This window comes from Paramacrobiotus metropolitanus, unplaced genomic scaffold (assembly GCF_019649055.1).
Source record: "Paramacrobiotus metropolitanus isolate TYO unplaced genomic scaffold, Prichtersi_v1.0 Parri_scaffold0000026, whole genome shotgun sequence".
Classification (NCBI taxonomy): domain Eukaryota; kingdom Metazoa; phylum Tardigrada; class Eutardigrada; order Parachela; family Macrobiotidae; genus Paramacrobiotus; species Paramacrobiotus metropolitanus.
This window is the reverse complement of record NW_026570246.1, coordinates 220,954-240,571: the sequence shown is the minus strand read 5'-3', so window position 1 is coordinate 240,571 and position 19,618 is coordinate 220,954. Positions and strand designations below refer to the sequence as shown.

The following is a 19,618-nucleotide window of genomic DNA, read 5'->3' as shown; positions in this document are numbered from 1 at the left end:
TTAGTCGATTTAGTAAGTACGCTTACAATTATGTAGGTAGGACCGTCGGCATCATTATGCCAAAAAATTCTAAAACTGGAGCAATGCTCGCTGTTGGTGGAAATAACAAACTTTACACGTGTTAGGCAGTCCAGATTGATGTATCAGTTCGTAAATTTAGCCGAGATGATGATGTATTGTCGTAATTGTCTCTCTTCGAACCGTTGACCCTCGGAGAAATAGCCACAAACAAACGGTGAATGTGTTTACCAAAACATGCTTGTATATATTACAAAGGCTGTGTTACGGATCTTATCATCACTTCATTCGTGGTCTGCTCTTCCGACTGCGAGCAATAATCGGCTTGTTTGGTATTTGACGTAGTATTGTCTGCATAATTGTTAGCATTAAAGCTTCTAATCAACAACATGAAGTACTTAATCCTTTTGGCTGCCCTTTTGGGAGTATCCTATGCCGGTGTGGTAAGCTACGTAGTATTACGACTGAACTGTGAGGAGAAACAACTCCAATTTGATTTACATTTTACTTATTCTTTGCATTCCTTAATTCCTTATTTAATCCACTCATAATTTTTCCAGTTGAACCAATCCCGAGTTAAGTCGAAGTATTAATTTATCAGTCAAAATATCTATTTAAAGGTCAAACGCCAAGCCCAAAGTCCTGGAGTGTGGAGCGCCTTGGATCAGCTACGTGGTAAAGCCCGACTGGGAATCGAAGACATCCGGAATTTATTAGCCAACGCCAAAGCTGGCCAGGACTATCCTAACCTTAGCGAAATCCCTGCCGGAAATTTTGATTGCGCATCCGTTAAGCCTGGCTTTTATGCCGATGTTGACACCAAATGCCAAGGTGCGTGCAGTTAAAATTACGCGCATAAATTTCGCCATCTAAACACGCCGGCTACACCCATTAGCTAATTATCGACGAAACATTTATATTAATTTCTGGTGGTATTAAAATTTTATTGATTTCAGTTATCCGACGCTGTGACATCAATGGAAACCAGACTGCTTATCTGTGCCCTAACTTAACAGTAAGTACCACGCGTACGTAAATGTTTTTTTATCGATAAATAAACCTTCTAGATAGATTACTGATGCATACCGCGCTGTACAGATCTTCAACCAAATTACGCTGGTCTGCCACTGGTTCTACGATGTGGACTGCTCGAAAGCCAAGAGCTTCTATGACTACTCCAACAGCCGATTGTACCAAGGTCACGATGTCCGCCTGCTGGATGATGAGGACAGCTACAAGATTGCCGACAGCCTCGGCGCTGTAGCCCCCGATCAGGCCTCATCTCCACCGGCTAAGGCTGCGTCCGGAGGAAAGAAGAAGGGCGCCAAGGCCAAGGCCAAGGCCGAAGAGAAGGCTCCCGAAAAAGCCGCTGATGCTGCAGCACCCGCCGCCGCTGATGCCGCTCCGGCTGCTGACGCCGCTCCGGCTGCGGCCGCCCCCGCTGGAGGAGACGCCGCTGCTTCGGCATAAAGCGTGCTTGTTAATTGCTCAGTGCATGTGAATATAGTATTAACACGTTGTGTGAATCTTGGGAAAGTTGCCTGCCATGTTGAGGAAGGCTTGTGACTTGTACAGTGATGTAGGTATTACTTCGCTATTTCTGGAAAATAGTTGCTTGTTTTCAAATAATCAAAATAATTTTCTTTTTCTTGCTGCAGATTAAAGATTAAACAAACAAACTCTATCTACGAAATTACCACGATTTGTCAGTATCGGCTTCTTTACGCTATTCGAAAATTTATAATTTATAAATAGCAGACTACTTTTAGTACTGATCCATATTCCCTTAAGCACGGTATAGAGCATAATCAAAGCCAGCGGAAGTCGGCAAGTCGAAACCTTCTAAAGATTCAAATTTAAACATTATTCCTTTAGTGATGCTCGCAGATTACCAATGGATAATACTCGTAACTTCTGATAAATCATTACTTAACTTGCCCGGTGGGCTCCAGTGTTCGTACTAGTAATCAGTAATGGCATATATAAACTGAAAAAAGTACTTAACAATTAACCATCATAAACAATTCAGTTCAATTTGCGGTCATTAAATACAGTTACTAAGATTGGAATGACAGTACGAGAATCGTAGATAATGTAGATTATGTAATTGCCAAGGATCAGGCACGGTACTACTACGATGTATTGTGGTACCACATGCATGCATACTTCTATCCATTGCGTTTGTCGACCAGCCGCTCTGCTAACAAACTGGTTTGCTAGACTTGCTTTGTACACCCTGGGATATCGTCAGACTGCAAGTGCCAAGTGCAAGGATTATCGCAATCTTTTAAGTACAGTACTTACTAGAAAGTAGAAACGTTGTGAGTTAGCTGAACATAGCAATTTTACTCGTAAGTTTACATGTTGTACTTATAGTTTCTATTCCGTGACTTTTATGAATTTTTGGCCGTCCTTGATTTCGCGCAGTGCCAAATTATGTGAAGCAGATCACTGCCCACTGTGCGCGAAATATTGTAGTCAGGGAATTCATTATAATACAGTAACTGAACGATCTGCTCGCTAGAGCTCCAACCACATATGGCTGAAATACCAAACTTTTCGTTGGTTCGCGCCAGCAGCCAGCGCGATTATTCCGCAATGAACCGCCATTTCTCGGACTGGCTGCAACAAGATGATCCCGACAACTGGACAGTGGGCATCCACGATTTCCCCCTGTACAGCATCATCGATCCCAACGGTCTGTTTATGGGCGTACTAAACGGCGAAATTGTTGTCATCATCTGCGCAGTGAATTACAACAGCGACTACAGCTTCATCGGAGCATTCTGGGCGAATCCGAAATACCGCGGCAAAGGAATGGGAACACACCTGTGGAATGCCGGTCTGAAGCACTGCGGCTTCCGCACAATTGGTCTGTACGCCGCTCCCGGGATGGTGGCCCGTTACGAGCGTGATGGATTTCGGCAGTGCGGACAATCGGGATTGTGCGAAATTCGAACTGATAACATCTTAGCGAACCGGCGCAGCATCAGCGAGAATATCGTCGACTACAATAATACGGGTCATATTCCGTTCGAAGATGTGGCGCAATTCTGTCGGAAATATTCTCCCGCTGACCGCAGGGATTTTCTAAAAGCCTGGATAGCACAGGCCGGATGCATGACGCTGTTGTATGTAAAGAACCATATAATCAAGGGACTGGGTGTTTTGAGACGCGGTTGTGAGAGTGGTCGCTACCTTTTGGGACCGTTGTATGCGGGCAGTAAGGACATTGCCGTGGAAATCATGGCCGATTTTGTACTGCGCATTTCTCATCCGTCTGTTATATACTTCGGAGTATTGAAAGATAATCCCGATGTGGAGCAGTTCGTTAAAGACGCTAAAGGGAGGTTTCACGAGGAGGTTGCAACAGTAATGTACCGCGGCCAGAACATTCCGCATTTCGATGTCAACGGAGTATTTGCTGTTACTTGTGGAGACATAGGAGGATAACTGAAAGGCTTTTAGATTAATGTTTTACATCGACACTTAATTTACAGACACTTAATTTGCATCCCGGGGGTGTTGATCTAGAACTCGTCCTGAATATGAGTTGTACTCTTAACTGCACGTAAAACGCTGTGATTACCTTTTATATGATGTTTTTATAAATTTTAATACAACCCGTTTTGCTTGTAATTAGTGTACTTTTTTGCTGTTTTAATTTGGCTTGACATCAGCGTTTGATAGCAAGCAGCTATCCGTGCATATCGGTGAGTTGCAGTTGAGTGGGTTGTCATTCCAATTCCCATCATAAAGCTCCGACATTCCCTTGTTAATGCCTGCAAGGCACTTGTTCCTGGAATTTCTACTTTATGTGGAGGGAACTGCTTGGTCCCCTCGTTTTCTGTTTTTCGTTTTTCTTTTGTATTTTCATTTTGTTCTACTTGCCTACAGTTTCTGCAGCAATGGGTTTTTGATTATTATACCGGTGGCAAACAACGTTTATTGGCCCGTGATCGTAAATTGTTAAGCTTCCGGCAAGTAAAGTGGAGCTGGGATTTACACAGAGAGGGGACACCGGAAAACACCGTGTAAAAAAGCACAATTAAAGTAATTATAAACTTTGTATCGACCAAGTACAGCGCCATCATACATTACTGCAAGTGTATTTCCGGCCAGAAGTAATGTACTTCATATTCTGACGATTTTATGGTGTTTATAAATACACAGTTACACTTCATACTCGGATATCATTCTGTTAGGACGACCCAATTTACGCGTACTGGCATGCCTTTAGCTGATGATACGAGTTTAGCCTGGCTTTTCTATGGTATGACTTCATCAATGTGAATTCCGCTGAAGTTTTACAAAAATGTTGCACGGATTAACTGTAAGTACAAGCCGTTTAGAGCTTTACAATCGTATTCTGCTGCACGTGTTTCCGAAGTCTTCGTAATCCCCGATTCCCACTTATGATTTACTGTCGTTTGAAGACTCTGAACTAATTTTTGTCAGCGAAATACTATATATCGACGGGAATCGACAATCACTCCTCTTTAACAGATCTAAGTGGCGTTAAGTTAAATGGCAAACATACCAAACTTTACCGTGGTTCGTGCGAGTAGCTTGCAGGATTACTCCGAGATGAACCGCTGCTTTTCGGACTGGATACGGGAAGACGATCCCGACTGGACAGTGGGCGTCCAGGATTTCCCTTTGTACAGCGTCATCGATCCTAACGGTCTGTTTATGGGCGTTCTAGACGGCGAAATAGTCGTCGTTATCTGCGCAGTGAACTACACCAGTGACTACAGTTTCATCGGAGCATTCTGGGCGAATCCAAAATACCGCGGCAAGGGGATGGGAACACACCTGTGGAATGCCGGCTTGAAGCACTGCGGATTCCGCACAATTGGTCTGTACGCCGCTCCCGGGATGGTAGCACGCTACGAACGCGATGGATTTCGGCAGTGCGGGAAAGCGGGGTTCTGCGAAATACGGACTGATAGCATTCCTGCTAACCGGTCTAGTAACAGCGACAATATTGCCAAATATAATGCCGGTGGTATTTTGCTGGATGATGTGGCACATTTCTACCGGAAGTATTTTCCCGTTGACCGGAAGGATTTTCTCAAAGCGTGGATTACACAGCCCGGATGCGTGACGCTAGTATACACGGGTGAAAATGTGATCAAAGGACTGGGAGTACTGCGACGCGGTTACCAGAGTGGTCACTATCGACTGGGACCGCTGTACGCGGACAGTAAAGAAATTGCCATGGAAATAATAAACAGCTTTCTACTGCGCATTTCCCACCCTAGCGTTATATACTTCGAAGTGCTAAAAGATAATCCCGATATTGAGCAGTTTGTTAAGGATGCAAATGGGAAATTCCAGGAAGAAGTGGCCATAGTGATGTACCGGGGTCATGTCAATCCGCATTTCGACATCAAAGGAGTTTTTGCTGTCACTGCCGGAGATATCGGATGAAAACAACTTTCAACTTTTGTTTGTTTGTCGGCAAAATTCGGAGTGGTGCATAGTTAAATCACTTCGGACGAGCGATATGAACATCGATGCATCTACCTGTGTAACTTGTTACACTTCGCGCGAAAGCGTTTGCGATTTCCGTTTTACGGCACCACTTCACGTTTATGATATATTCTTGGGTGTTATCGTGATAGTTTAACTAACTGTTTTGTTGATTTTATAGGCTGCAATTGAACTGTATTCATAATATTTCACGACTTGAAATGCGATTGCAGTAATTATTATAATGATCTTTCGACTTCTTACACTTGGGCAAGCTGTGATTACTCTGTATTAAAGCATGCGTTTTGTTGTGTAAAACGAGTAGCTGTCAAAAGCATTTAATTCGGTTTGGGCTTTCGTTGTACTTACTATTATTTTAGCATGTTTTTGTTTGTATGCTGAGTACATTTTCGGGTTGTATCTCTGCCATGTGGATTCCTCAGACTGTACACAGAATTAATGCAGTCGCAGAAATGTGTTCCTTTACAACTTACGTTGGCGTGCATTGAGCAAAGCCAAATTTTATATATAGTATTGGTAAACGGTTTTGTTCTTTGTAAATATTTCTGCCAAGACATCAACGTACCACTACATGCGCAAAATTAATATCAGAATTATGTACATTAGCGGGTAAGAAAATTGGAAATCGTAGAAATCTAAAACGCAACATACTGAAGTTGGACAGTCAAAAGGTCCTGATCTGATTTGGTTGTTGTTCGAAAGTTGGTTGTCACAAGTCACTAGAGTACTTGTACAGTAGTTATCCCAATATATATTTTACCACTGCACACGTCATATATTTTTTTCTGCCGCCCATTACTTTTAAAATACTGTGTGCAGCTTTGTACGCTAGAATTTTTTTAAATGATTACTGTGGATGTGTTTTTCGTCGCCTTCCAGTTCAGAGGTAAGATTTTGGATGCTAGAACGTTGCAGATTGTCCCGGTAAAGCATTGTTTACTTTTATGCATCCTTTTACAATATTGAGATTCTGGGGGATCACAAAACCAGGTATAAATATCTCTATACAGTACTCTGTATTTCTACCGTACACGGGATACATGCACGGGCCATGCACCCCTTTCGAAAACACCATCTGCAATTGAAACGATAGTCGGGCGATACAATTTAACTTGGTTAAGGTCGAGCAGAAGGGAAAAACTTTCGCAGTAAAGGTCAGGATTCACGGGCATGCATGGGATAAACCCCCGGTTTATATGCAGTACTGTACTTAATTTATAGTCGGACGGCATTTTAAACAATTTGATCAGCACACGTTTGCAGCTACCAAATTGTTACCACAAACCAAGAAATTGACATCTACCCGATTAGGAAGGATGTTGGATTTTTCAAAAAGCTTCACAAGGTACATGCATAATACATAAGCATACTGTACTACATATTAATGATAATTGATATTATATAGATACTACTGTAGCACTTCAGTACGAGTATTAATCCATACTTCGAAGTATAGACAAAAATTAATATTGTTTCTCTTGGTCTAGATCTGAGTACGTATTTCACTATACCTGGATAAATTTTACCGAACAAACTATTAAATAATTATTAGTGCAATGTTCTTTGATGAAGACGAAACTCAACCATTTAAAATCATTGTAAATTAATATATCTATATGTAATTTACCGTAAGATAGATTCATTTGTTCGCTCATAGGTAAATTCATTGTTAGGCATAAAGCTTTTTTTACGATAATCGTCTCTTTACCAGAAATCTGACAATAAAAGTTAATATTTCTTTATATATATATATATATATATATATATATATATATATATATATATATATATATATATATATATATATATATATATATATATATATATATATAAATATCCATATATTTCAAGTACGTATATTTTTTTGGTCTGCCGATGACTCTGTAACTGGTGGGTAACACGTACATACACTCATGCAGTGAACGCATTACTACAGTTTAAAATGAAAATTTGATAATTTTTTTGTAATTAAGTTTTCTATGAAAGAAAAGAATTGATTGATAAATGCGTACAGTGGTACGATAAATGTGTAAATGCCCGTAACACATAAAATTAATATCAATACATATTAAATTTTACTTTTCACTTGTGGAAGGTGTAGTGTACAAGCAAGGTGTAGCGTACAACTGCAACATGGTCTATGAATGATGTGTAAATTCATGTTTTGGTGTTATATGAGTGCTTAAAGCTTTAATAAATACTGCACCAAACACCATGCTCCATGCACTGGTTATTTGGCCCATACATCCACTTGAGTTGCATCCAGAGGTATTGGTGCGGGTTGCAAAACATCATATGATCTGTTCCAAGGTGACTTTGCCTGCGACATTTATCATCCAGATCTACGCTGCGGACCCAGGCTTGTGAAGTTCCGTACGCTATTTATTTTTCTCTGCTTCAGCTGTCAAGTTTGGCGCACCGCCAACCAATCGACAAGCAGCAAGCGCAAAACAGCTGCTTATGTCGAGCACGCTAGTGTACGAGCTCTCGTAAATGAGTAAGCGCGTACAAGCACTTACACCCAGCCGCTTGAACCGGATAAGGCACTGATAAGCTTACACTGCCGGAGTCCAGGTTAGCTCTACTGCACATGGCCGGCATTTTGGTCTACTTACAACAACAGCCACATGTACGAATGTAATTCACAGATTCCGAATTCATTTTCTTGTGCATCCCTATCAGCCGAATTCCTGATGACAAATCGCACCGTGAAAACATTTTTATATGCCTTCGACAGCGTTTAGTACCGTTCAGAGTTCGTTAAAGAATTATAATTTATTTCTAAACCGTCTGGACCTGCCTCTACACAGGTTCTAGATTTGCGCATGATGGAACCAAGTTTCTTACATTCCTGGCGGTTCTATTTAAAGTTCTTCCAATCATAATGCGCCGATTTGGCTTTACTAAAGTTTACAAGCTTCGTAAGAAGAGATTTCTGTTTCCACCTGATCCGATGCAGCCTTGATTTAAATTCCCTTCTAATCTATTTTATACAAAGGCGTCTAGTTTTGTTGTAATTTATTCCCGTAAATTATCGTTTGTTCCTCTCAAAAGGACACGGCCAGCTGTGCTGACTGATACGGTCTTTTGATCTGCCCTTCGGCGTATTTACTCCCCTCTTAATAACTGCCTTGCACGCATTTTCCCCTAAAGTGACCAGTGGCTATTCTGAGAAGACCAGCAGTATCCTCGCTTGCTCTGTCTATTCTATTGTGTGGACGGATTTCACATACAAACCAACTGGCCTTGACGGCTGTGCAACACACAGCTGACTGATCGCCGTCTGCGTATTTCCTGGAAACGTTTACATTCAAGCGGAGGCTCAACAATTCTGCGTAAGATTGACCAGATCTATACTCGGTAAGTACTTGAGAGAACGGGAAAATTGATTCGCCTGCTGAGTTGGGCGTGTTGCGCGTGGACGATGGCTAAAACGCGTGCCGGTACCGGCTTGCAGGTTGATCGGGTGTGCAACCGAACTCCATCAGTTCGGTTAAGCCGTTTTGTTTTCACGCGAAGTATTTCTGCCAGTTGCACACAATAGGCAAACTTTTAGACTAATGACCGGTTATGCATATTTTCAAAGAAGCAATAATAAGTATTGTCAAGCTGGCCATTAACCGCCAGGATAACAATCGTTATGCCATGAAAATCCTCTCCAAGACCAAACTCATGAAACGGGCCATGTTGTTCAAGTAAGTTGTCACTGGTTTTAAGGAAATTTATGAATTTACTACCGCGTACGCCATTATGACTTTTCTGTTGATAAGGCGGTGTTTTGTTCAATTTGACGGGTCGTGTTGTATGCAGATTAGATGGTTGTGTCTGTCGTAGTTATTATTACGGAGAATTGTGGTGATATTACTATCAGGGACCATAAACAATATTAGCACGTGAAGCAGTGTAGTGCATAATTTGTGTTGCTGCGCAGTCGGCGTATTGGGCTGGGAGAGATGAAGCAGGAACCTGTAATCAGCGTCGGGACTTATACGGTGTGAGGAAGATAATTCCCGTAATTCAGCTAATTTTGATCAGCTAAGATTAGCTTAATTTTGGGTTGGAGGACGTTTATAAGGACGAAAATATTTGTTAACTTGGGTGGAAACATTGTGCTTAGGCTTCGCGTGAATAATAATTCTTATAAAACGCATCAGGATATCTTTTCGATTAATCTTTATGGTAAAATAATTTAGCAGCAATAAACATTTCCCCCCTGTTTTATTGCTTTTGAAGCTTTTCTATTTCAAAAATGGAAACGTTTTTTGCTGATTTGCCCCAATCATGAAGCAGGTTATCTGGGGCTGTGTTTTAATAATTTATCCGAAACCATTGTTAAATATGGAAAACGTTACATACTAAGCGGCAAGCGCGTTCGTTTCCATTTCCGCGAACTGTGTTATTATCGCACAGAGCGAGCGGCACTGCGCAGCGCAATCCACATTTAGCCTTGCCACACTCGCGGCTGGAGGCTACGGTATTGGCATTTACGCCGCCACACTGCAGAGCAGTGAGGAATTTCCGGTTGGGATGAAAAAGCCGTAACAGAGTCTTCAACCTAGCCCTGCAACCATTCGATCCGTGCCTTGTTTTCAACTGGGAACACGGCATAAAGTTGCTTGGCGCAGAGCTGCTCCTGTATATTATTTAGAGTAACTCAATAATAGATCGATGAGCCAATGTTTCGCAAGTGAAAAGGTTAGCCTGGAAATAGTCTGCTCATCTGGGTCAGGTATAGAAATGTTTTGCACTTTTAGGGGATGACAATGTACAGAATACCGTAGCGTTTTAAGTTAAATGGATGGAACAAATAAGTCGAATAGGATTTCGTGTATTTGTCCGATAGATTTTGTTACAAATTAGGTCGGGTTTAAATTTTCTTTCGAAGGGATAAAATATTATAATGTTACCTATTTGGGTTTGCATTTATCAGCTATAGTCTTGCAGTATGAAGTTTTCTAATTTTGTGCTGGGCTGAGACGATAACGTTTTGCTGTGTCCAAAGCGGAAGGGTTGGTTTTAAATGCTTGGCTCCAAACTCCATTTGACTTATAAATTTTATTGGCTGCAGCAGGGACAACAGACGGTGTGTCCTAGTCCTGAATTTTGAATTGCATAACAGTGTGAACAACAACCGGGTTGAAGACAAACTCCATTGACGGCAAATCAGCCAGTGTTGTCGTAACAGTGCTACACACGGGTTTGTGCTAAAAAGCGTGCGTTGATCGGGCATAGGAAATGGGCCTGTTTTCACCGGGATTGCACACTCGGTTATTGATTTTTTATTATATCTGCTATAGTAGTATATGTTGTTGCATAAAATGGCCGACTGGCCGTAATATGCTTGTACGACGATACGTGCGTCGTGCAGTCAGTTTAACGGCACTATATGCGGTTACATAAGATGTTTTTCTGGAATATGTAGCCAATTTTTGCACATGTAGTAGGCGATACAACAGGAAAAGCACATGCTTGGCGTCCGTGGGGCGTGTACGAGTAGGCTTTCGCATACAGGCTACGTAGGCGCAGGAAAACATTGGATTTTTATTACACAAGCAGCTGGAAAAGTTACTTATTTGACAGGTACATAGTATATTTTTGGAGAGTGGATTATTGAACTACCTTAGGGAGCTAGTTAACTAATGTGAAAATTTGGTAAACATCATGATAAGGTTTGTACGACTGTTGGTGATAAGAATTTTTGGCGCGCTTTCGATTAATTAACTTGATTAGCACAATTCCGAATACTACAGTCGTCACTCTTTCATTGTACCTGCACAGTCGCTGCCGGTCATGTGCTGCATTGATTAATGTTATCAGTCAATAATGTATCAAATGCTCGGAAGTTTTTGGCATGAGAATAGTTACAAGTACGTACTATAGCAATAGTTTTAATTCGATTTATGGGATTTTAATTTGTCTGCATTGAAAAAATGTACATGAAAATGATAATGAGTATTAATAACAGAGCAGGAATTTATTGTTTTTGTTTTTATCCTTTGAATAACAAAAAGTGTGTGTTGAATCATCGTGCAAGTATTTGACCGATTAGGGAAGCCGAACAGGGCAGAATTTTTGCACAACCAGGCACGAGCCTGTATTTTTATGATTGTCATCTCCGAAATACATATGCGATGGTGATAAAATGTGGGCTTTGTCGCTAAATGCGCTACTGCATCTGATAAATTGTTGAGGGTAGGAGAGAACACAAGAGATCGCAATCTGCTTACAGCGCGCGCAGCCTGTTTCCGCGGCGAGGTGTATTGTGTGAAGGACAAAAAAGTCACCTCTAAGGTTAGTCAGGCAATTCAAATTAATACATGCCGGCTTTTGTATGCTGATTGACTGCCATCAAGATTGCGCCACTGCGCGAATCTGACTGTGCATCGCGACGGGTTGGTGTTTGTCTTTCCGCCGAAAACAAGAACGTTGCGGGCATCTTGCGGAAATCTCAGCTACAAATTTGAAAACAAAAATTACTAGCAACAATTAAGAGATGGGAAACATGAGAGAAATTATTAGTCGCGACTAAGCCCAAGTGGATTAATCCGCATTGCTTGTTTGATTAACTGCTTTTCCACAAATATTTTTTGGTCATTTATTTATAGTAGTTTTGTTATTTATTTGAAAAATAGTTGTTGAAAAATTCGGGCTGTGGTGTTAATTGAGTAGCTGCCGCAGATGATGTTGCTTTCATGTGACCCAACGTTTCTTTATGCGATTGACGATCTGACAGAGCGAATCATTCCTGGTAGAACTTTTAAGCACATCGATATGTTTACCGGATTGTAGGTGAATAGGTGTACTATGGGTTAGCGAAAAAATTGCACATTTCAGCGTATTCTGTATGTGTGGAGATGCAGTATTTGGGTGGGCATGGCAGAATTGTCAATAAAGCTAGTTCGAGGGTTGTTATGCGAATCGTTATACTAACTTTCTCCGAAAAACCCTAGATGTGTTTTGTATGGGTACGCTGTTTCTTCTGTCAGGAAGCTGCATGTGAAATAAAAATATTGCAGTACATACTACCGTAACAAACAGCGTACACGCACCGGTAGCAGGGCTGCGTCACAGTGTGTGTGCAAATGTTTTTGCCGGCTGATGTGTGATGTGTTAAAACCGGTAAATATGTAGGTATGTGTGTATGACCTTTTTATTATGGCGGTGCGGTAATTCGCGCGCAATAACAATGGTTTTTTGACAAGATTTCTTTGTAATGGGTTGGCTAGTTTAAAGCCTGAATGACTTTTGAGTAGTGAGGTTTTTTTTCGCGACATTTTAATGGATAAATGGTTGTGATTTTGTGTATGCGGTACATGTAGCGTGAATAACGAAATCAGCTGCTTGTGAAGAACGTTGTGCTTGAATAAAAATCGTGTATTGCGTATTTAGAAACAGCTGTGAATTGGAAAATTTTATGCAAAAATATCGATGGGCTCGTGACGGAATTTTGTTGTGATCAAATGTTTTCGATAGAAAGATTACTGTGACGAATGTATTACTGCAACGCGATTAGAAATTGAGTTATGGTTTTGATAAATATTGTCAGGATAAGTTTGAATTTAAAGATTTCTTTTCGCAGCAGCGTAACAATAAATAATAGCTGTCAGATCGAATGCGGTTAAGCATGTATATTTGTGCTTGCACTTTGATCTGAATATGTTCTATAAAGCGTTAAATAAACGTTTGGATACAATTTCCATCGGGCTACGGCAGAGCGCTCTAAAAGCAAACCTAGTAAAATCATTAAGCAAATAATCTTGAAGTCCGTATTAATCGCATGTCCCGGTTAAAATTCCGATTAGCATTGAGATCGTCTCTCACCTTTGAGTGACCCTGTCGAACGCCGGTGCGGTTGATAAGCATCCTCTTTAGTCGACAACATAACACGTACTATACGCCTATAGCTGACCTAAATTGACCGACGGCGTTGCTTTTGTTGTCTAGAAGCTCACCCAAGCCCTCACAAGATCCGTATCGGGAGATTGCCATCTTACGAAAACTGAACCATCCCAACATTGTCAAACTGGTGGACGTGCTGGATGATCCCGAGGAGGACAATCTGTACATGGTCTTTGAGTTGATGGAAGGCGGCAAGGTGCTTGAAGTGCCGACAGGTAGGCTTTCGCTGTTGCGTTCCTGCTAATTGGGCAGAATGGGGAATTAATTGTGCGTGTGTTCGATTTTGTTGCAGCATCGCCCTTGTCGGAAAAACAGGCACGCCTATACTTCCGTGACATCCTGTCGGGGGTGGAATACCTGCATTTAAATCGAATTATCCATCGCGATCTTAAGCCGGATAATATGCTTTTGGTAAGTGAAAATTTTCAGAATAAATTGAAACGATGAAAATACTTATCCCTTACTCGGAATTCTTTTTGTGAAAATCGATAAGAGTACGGGGAAATTTTGTAAGATAGTGCAAATTTCAGGGTAAAAGTTTCGGAAAATAGAGTGAAAATATTCTTGCCAAGAAAGTTGATGATAAGAATTAACAGGTTGGTAATCGATCGATAACTGTGTCACTACCAACATAGAAGAATTCCCTGGAAATCATTTGGATGTTAATTAATGCGAAGTTTGCAAGAAACTGTCCAAAATTGCTGATACCATGCAGTGGCATTAGAAGGAAATTTGGCCACATCTGCGATAATTTGTTCGCGATTAAACAAGCGCCTTGAAGCGCATGTTTTGACCCCTTTTCGTCCTTGTCAGATGTTTGTTTTGACGCCAATGAGCTCTGTTATTCAAGGCGAAGACGTTTTCCTTTTCACACACTCTCCCAAGTTTCTCATATTCCCGTGTGTGTTGTACGTGTGGGGGCCAGGGATAGAGTAGTTGGCATTCCGGGCACTTTTCATTGATTCCCTCCCTGGTTGTCATCGATTTTTTGCACACCGACAACAATCCAACTAGTCAGAGAGTTTCACTACTACTCTAAATTTTACCAGGCTAGCGTAGAGGTCATTGAAGACTATTGATTTTTCCCGTTTTACCCTTTTCAGCGGAAATACGCGGTATTTTACGATGCGTCATTGTATTGATTGTTAACCATGATTTTTTTATGGTTGCAGGATGAGAGCGGTCATGTGAAGATTGCGGATTTTGGTCTAAGTGGCGAATTTGTCGGCATGGACGACCAAGTGGCCTCACCCAACGGCACACCGGCCTTCACTGCCCCCGAGTGCCTAGATCCGGAGAAAAAGGGCTACTCGGGCCAGGCCATCGATATGTGGTCCCTGGGCATCTCCCTCTACGCCATGCTGTTTGGCGATGTGCCCTTTAAGGATGAGAACGTCTATCGACTGTACGAGAGGGTCCGCAGTGATCCGCTGACCTTCCCGGATGACTGCGATTTATCAGCGGATTGTAAAGATTTCATATCTCGGTAAGTTGGCCCCGTAAAAGGTTTATGGCTTGCTCTGGCTTATCCGGCGTTGATTAAAAGGTTGTAAAGTTTTGTTTGCTTGGAAGAGACGAGATAAGGATGGTCGTTGGTTAAATACAGAATGCAGAGTGATCGGTGTCGTGTTGGATGGGCAGATGGGAAGAGAAGAGAATAGGGAGATGGGATAACTTTAATTAGATTTCATCACGCAAGGTAGCGCAGGAAAAAAGTCACTAGAGGATCGTATAATGTAGCGAATGTTTGGAATTCATCACGCGGCCGAAGGAAGAGAGAAAGTGCTGCGGTTTGCTAAATATAGGCAATATATGTGCAGAGGCCAGCAGATCAGCGAGTTGTGAACGGTGGATCCATCAATACGTAATCTTTATTATCGATCCCTGGAGCGCTTTGGCTCTCTCAAGTGCCCGTGCATTAATAGGCAGTTCAAGGTCAGCCAAGGCTAACATTTTCGCTGAGGGCGGAGAAATGTGTTGCGCTGTAGCTGGCATTTTGCAACAAAGGAATGCGGAAACCGCGGCTGACGGGAGATGTTTTTATGTTTGTAGATTGCTGGAGAAACATCCAGGCAAACGCCTGGCCATGTCGGAAGCGATGAACCATCCCTGGATATCGCAGCGGGGCAAGGATCCGCTCACGACCCGCCGTGGCTCATTGGTCCCGGTGCCGGAAGATTTGACCACGGAGGATCTGGAGTGCTGCATCCATAAAGTGCCCAAAGTCAAACGGTTCATTTTGATTCGCAAGTTTTCCAACGGTGTGACGGGATTGTTGGCCCGTCGTAAGCGCCGTCTGAGCGCCAATTCCGACTCGGATGCCAATGTCCCGGCGCTGTCCTCGTCGCCGTTCCGCCGCGGTAGTGCAACGGGCGGACGGCTGTTTAAGCGCGGCAAGAAGCCCGATGGACGCCGAGTGAACGGTTTGAGTCCGGAAACGATGAAATGAAAAGGGGGAAATTTATTTGGATTGTACACTGGATGTACAGTTTTTATGTATGTGTGTGTAAACGAGAGGATTATTTACTGCCTGCTGCTGTGCAATTCTGGTGATCATCAGGAGACCGGAACGTTTCCGTGGGGAAAAAACGGAATACGGTGGTTAACCCGGATAATTTTTGATTTGCTGCCCTTGCGCTTCTCTTTTTGGTTGCTGTTTTTATTGGGGATTGTTGCCGTTTGTGTTTGGATTGGACGTTGTACAGGGATTTCGTCACGGTTTACCAGTTGCGCTTTCAATTTCATATGGGGAGAGTTCGTAGAAACCAGGAAAGAAGCCAGTCGTTGGAAAGAATGATGTTTTTCGGAGAGACAGAACAGAGATTTCCTATTTTTTGCCTAATTTTGTTGATAATGTTATTACTTTTCCCGCTTGTTGCTGCTTTCTTTTCTATTCTTTGGGACAAAGATTGGAGAGTTTATGGAAATGAGCGAATGGCGAGCGGTCATGCAACAACGCAAAATGTACAGGATGTGTGGCTTGTAATTTTACGCCGCGGTGTTTTGTTGCTAATTTTGTGGGGCTTGGCTTGGTGGTTTTGTTTTTGGGGGGAGAAGGCTACTAATCTTTATTACGGTCCGTGGTGCATCTTTATCCTATTTGTTTATAGACTCTTCGGGCTAATGCAGAAACCCCGCACAGTGTATGTATTCTTTCAATTTGGGCTTTTTATTTCTGGGATTTGCGGTTTTTGAGAGAGATGTGGCCGGCTGCCAATCACGGCCGGACTCTTTATAACCTGTTAATCTTTTTTGTATAATTTCCTGTACGTTTGATCGCAACATATGCTCTTATACAGTATTACGAAGCCTTGTAAAGATGAAAAATAAAAAGTTGTATATTTGGTCGTGACCGGCGGTGTTCCGTATTCACAGAATTCCTGCTGCATAAAAAGCTGTGTAATGAGGCTTGATTAGCCTTAAGCACTTGTTCACAATCAATTTAAATGCGCACGTACGACTTACAAGTTGTTACTGACGTAAATCGCTGTTCGATGAGAATACCTTAAAGATCGCAATTCAAAGTAATGCTGCTCCATAAAAGAAGCATTTCATAGGAAAAACGATTAAAAGAATCTTTACAAACATGAGGCAATCAATGGAGATGTGCGTCAGATACGTGTACGTGCTTCTTAATGGTACTAATGCCCTTTGTAAGAAATGCATGTAAGCAACAGATTATATATAGGTGCATTGTTGAAGTAATCCGTATTTATGTCAATTTCAGCAGCACGATTTCTGAAATTATTGCTGTAATACAGAAAAATATTTTACTTAATATTAATTTTAGAAATACGTTTTATCCGTGCATGCGCTTGACATGTATGTAGTAGTGCTGACTATATAAATATTTAAAAACATCTGCAAAGATATTAATAGCAGTTGCGATTTCACGTTATAAAATGCCGACGCTGCGTACGCGAGCGCATGTCAGCAAACACACACAGTTTTCTGGAAAGACATTTGTGATAAGTAGGACACTATCAAACAGCACACATGGGACAAAATTTGGCTCAATAAAAACAAAAACACGTCGATGGGCACCTAACGCAATTATATCAGCGTGTACAATTTAACTTACGACTGCCGGTAGTTTATTGTTGATTGCCAAAAAGTCAAACTTTTCGTCGAACATGGATACACACACATGGTGTTGTGCAAGTTACCGTTGACATCGCGTAGGAAATATTATTATTTCATTAATTATAATTCAACACGGTGTCGAGTGTTTGCGATAAACTTTTCCCAAGACGCGCATTTAATTACGCGCACCATGTGCTACGCGCCGCGACATTAGTACCGCGAAAAATCGATACACATTACACACTACTCATGGTATTGGCAGCGGTCAATGGTTGTTTATCAAGAGAAATTTGTGCAAAAACGAGAGAAGACATGATACTGGGAATAACACTTGCTGTGGCTGATACGCAGTATGTTGGCCGGGAAAAATCCTCTGATGCGCAGTGCGCACATGGCGCGGCTCTATCAAAATTAAGAAATACGCAGGTTTAGGAATGCAGATGAACAGCCAGGAAATTTGGTTGTTCTTAACTGCGCGCCAACGCACGTTTTCTTTACTTAATTATCTACTTATTTACGATGCGCTAAAAAGTGTACCTTTATATATTCTATGCGTGCGTGGCATTTATATGGCGGAAATCCTATAAACCGGTTCCGATTGCGACGGAGGACGGAATAATGAATGAAGGAAGATACGCCTGGACGCCTATCCACATGCAGCACGCAAAAACATGCCCTTTATGCATAACCTGCGCTGTTGTATAACGTCCTAATTAAGACTAATTACTGATTTTGAAAGCTGCACTGCTACTGCACAATGGGTTTACCAGGGCAGTACTTATTGCATTTGCATGCGAAATTTTGAAGCCTCAATAAAAGAGGCGCAGTTTTTGCTAACTTTTAAATGCAGCACACAACGGCGTAACAATTATCGTTCATCTAAGGGCTAAGTGTAGCACTTATTTTTTGTTTTATGCAATGCGATAACTTTTTGCAAGCACTCACAACCGAATGGCTTTTAGAGCTGGCACATACTACGTCTTACAAGTATTTTGCAAGTATCTTTAAATTTCGTTTATAAATTTTCTATCAAATACTGTGAGGTAGAATTTTATTTGAGTATATAAACTCTTCTACGGATGTCTTGAATTGATTTTTCTCAATGTGAACAACAATAAAAGGTTAGCATTCGCGTCATGCACTTGTGCTACGGAGCCGGTACCTGCAGAGTGTACTTTTATGTTAGACAGGTAATCCAAATGACGCAAAAGTGCCCCGCTTATATAACATTGGGCTACTTGACCTATAATCACGAATAGGTGTACCGCCGGTAATAACTCTACCCATGTAATCATCAAATACTAATATTTGATCCTGTTGTTATTCTGTTGAAATTATGTTTGCGTGTCATAAAGAGCAACCAAAATAGGAACGGATGTTACTGCGCGACACAAGTTATTTTGGAATCTTATTATTACTAAGCAAAAAACGGAGACCGTTTTAATCATCGCTTATTTTCACTTACAAATGACAGAACAGCTGTGAATGGGATGCGTCTATCAATACCGCTGACAAACCGGCATTAACTATTTTCGTCAATAAGATTTCGAAAAAATATTTACAGTAACCGAACACCTTGTTCGGCATGATTCATGTGACTGTAATTAATTTTCAGTGGATATTTTTGGTTACTGGCTAGCTAATTATAAAGTGTGTTATATTTTTAAACTTGAATGTACTGACAAGGGATCTGCTCTTGTTTTCATTGACTCCAGTATTTTGAGTGGGATAAGGTTAGCGTTACGGTTGGCGGAATGCATGATACTCGAACGATGCTCATTTGGCAGAATTTACAATTAGTGACGGAACACTTGGTCAAGTCGATAGATTTCTAAATTCTGAGTATTGTGGGTATTTTCGTCTACATGACAGAGTGAAGATAAATTTCATTAAGGTTTTTATAAACAATCGACAGATTTGGAAAACGTTTCCGGTTACAGCTGGTAATGAATAACCACAACACAAACACCCATAAATTTTCCTTAATCCATGACATCAACCTCAGCAGCACTCGTACACCAAACAGGCTAACTCAAAACTGCAAAAACCACAAATTTTTAAAGTACAGTACACGCTCGAAAACTGTATCAGTAAGATATTTTTTTTTAGCTAAGATAATTTT

General features: G+C 41.4%; 3 protein-coding genes across 4 annotated transcripts; all 3 read left to right on the top strand.

The window, feature by feature from the left end:
* The first annotated feature begins 311 nt into the window (after positions 1-311).
* LOC129587648 (uncharacterized) lies at positions 312-1,702 on the top strand. Its single transcript, XM_055481477.1, has 4 exons — positions 312-461; positions 639-849; positions 975-1,033; positions 1,117-1,702. The coding sequence occupies exons 1-4, from the start codon at positions 408-410 to the stop codon at positions 1,486-1,488; spliced, it is 696 nt and encodes a 231-aa protein (XP_055337452.1). The 5' UTR covers positions 312-407; the 3' UTR covers positions 1,489-1,702.
* Positions 1,703-2,556: 854 nt separating this feature from the next.
* On the top strand, positions 2,557-5,804 carry LOC129587646 (uncharacterized). 2 transcript variants are annotated; one of them, XM_055481475.1, is made up of 2 exons: positions 2,557-4,071; positions 4,224-5,804. In XM_055481475.1, exon 1 carries the CDS (start codon positions 2,557-2,559, stop codon positions 3,469-3,471), a length of 915 nt encoding a protein of 304 aa, XP_055337450.1. In that variant the 3' UTR covers positions 3,472-4,071; positions 4,224-5,804. The 2 variants fall into 2 exon arrangements, with proteins under 2 accessions (XP_055337450.1, XP_055337451.1); XM_055481476.1 differs by having other exon boundaries at positions 2,557-4,351; positions 4,587-5,804.
* A 3,280-nt stretch (positions 5,805-9,084) lies between these two features.
* LOC129587864 (calcium/calmodulin-dependent protein kinase kinase 2-like) lies at positions 9,085-16,758 on the top strand. The gene is made up of 5 exons (XM_055481806.1): positions 9,085-9,209; positions 13,459-13,628; positions 13,706-13,824; positions 14,586-14,899; positions 15,466-16,758. The coding sequence occupies exons 1-5, from the start codon at positions 9,085-9,087 to the stop codon at positions 15,860-15,862; spliced, it is 1,125 nt and encodes a 374-aa protein (XP_055337781.1). The 3' UTR covers positions 15,863-16,758.
* The last annotated feature ends 2,860 nt before the right edge of the window (positions 16,759-19,618 follow it).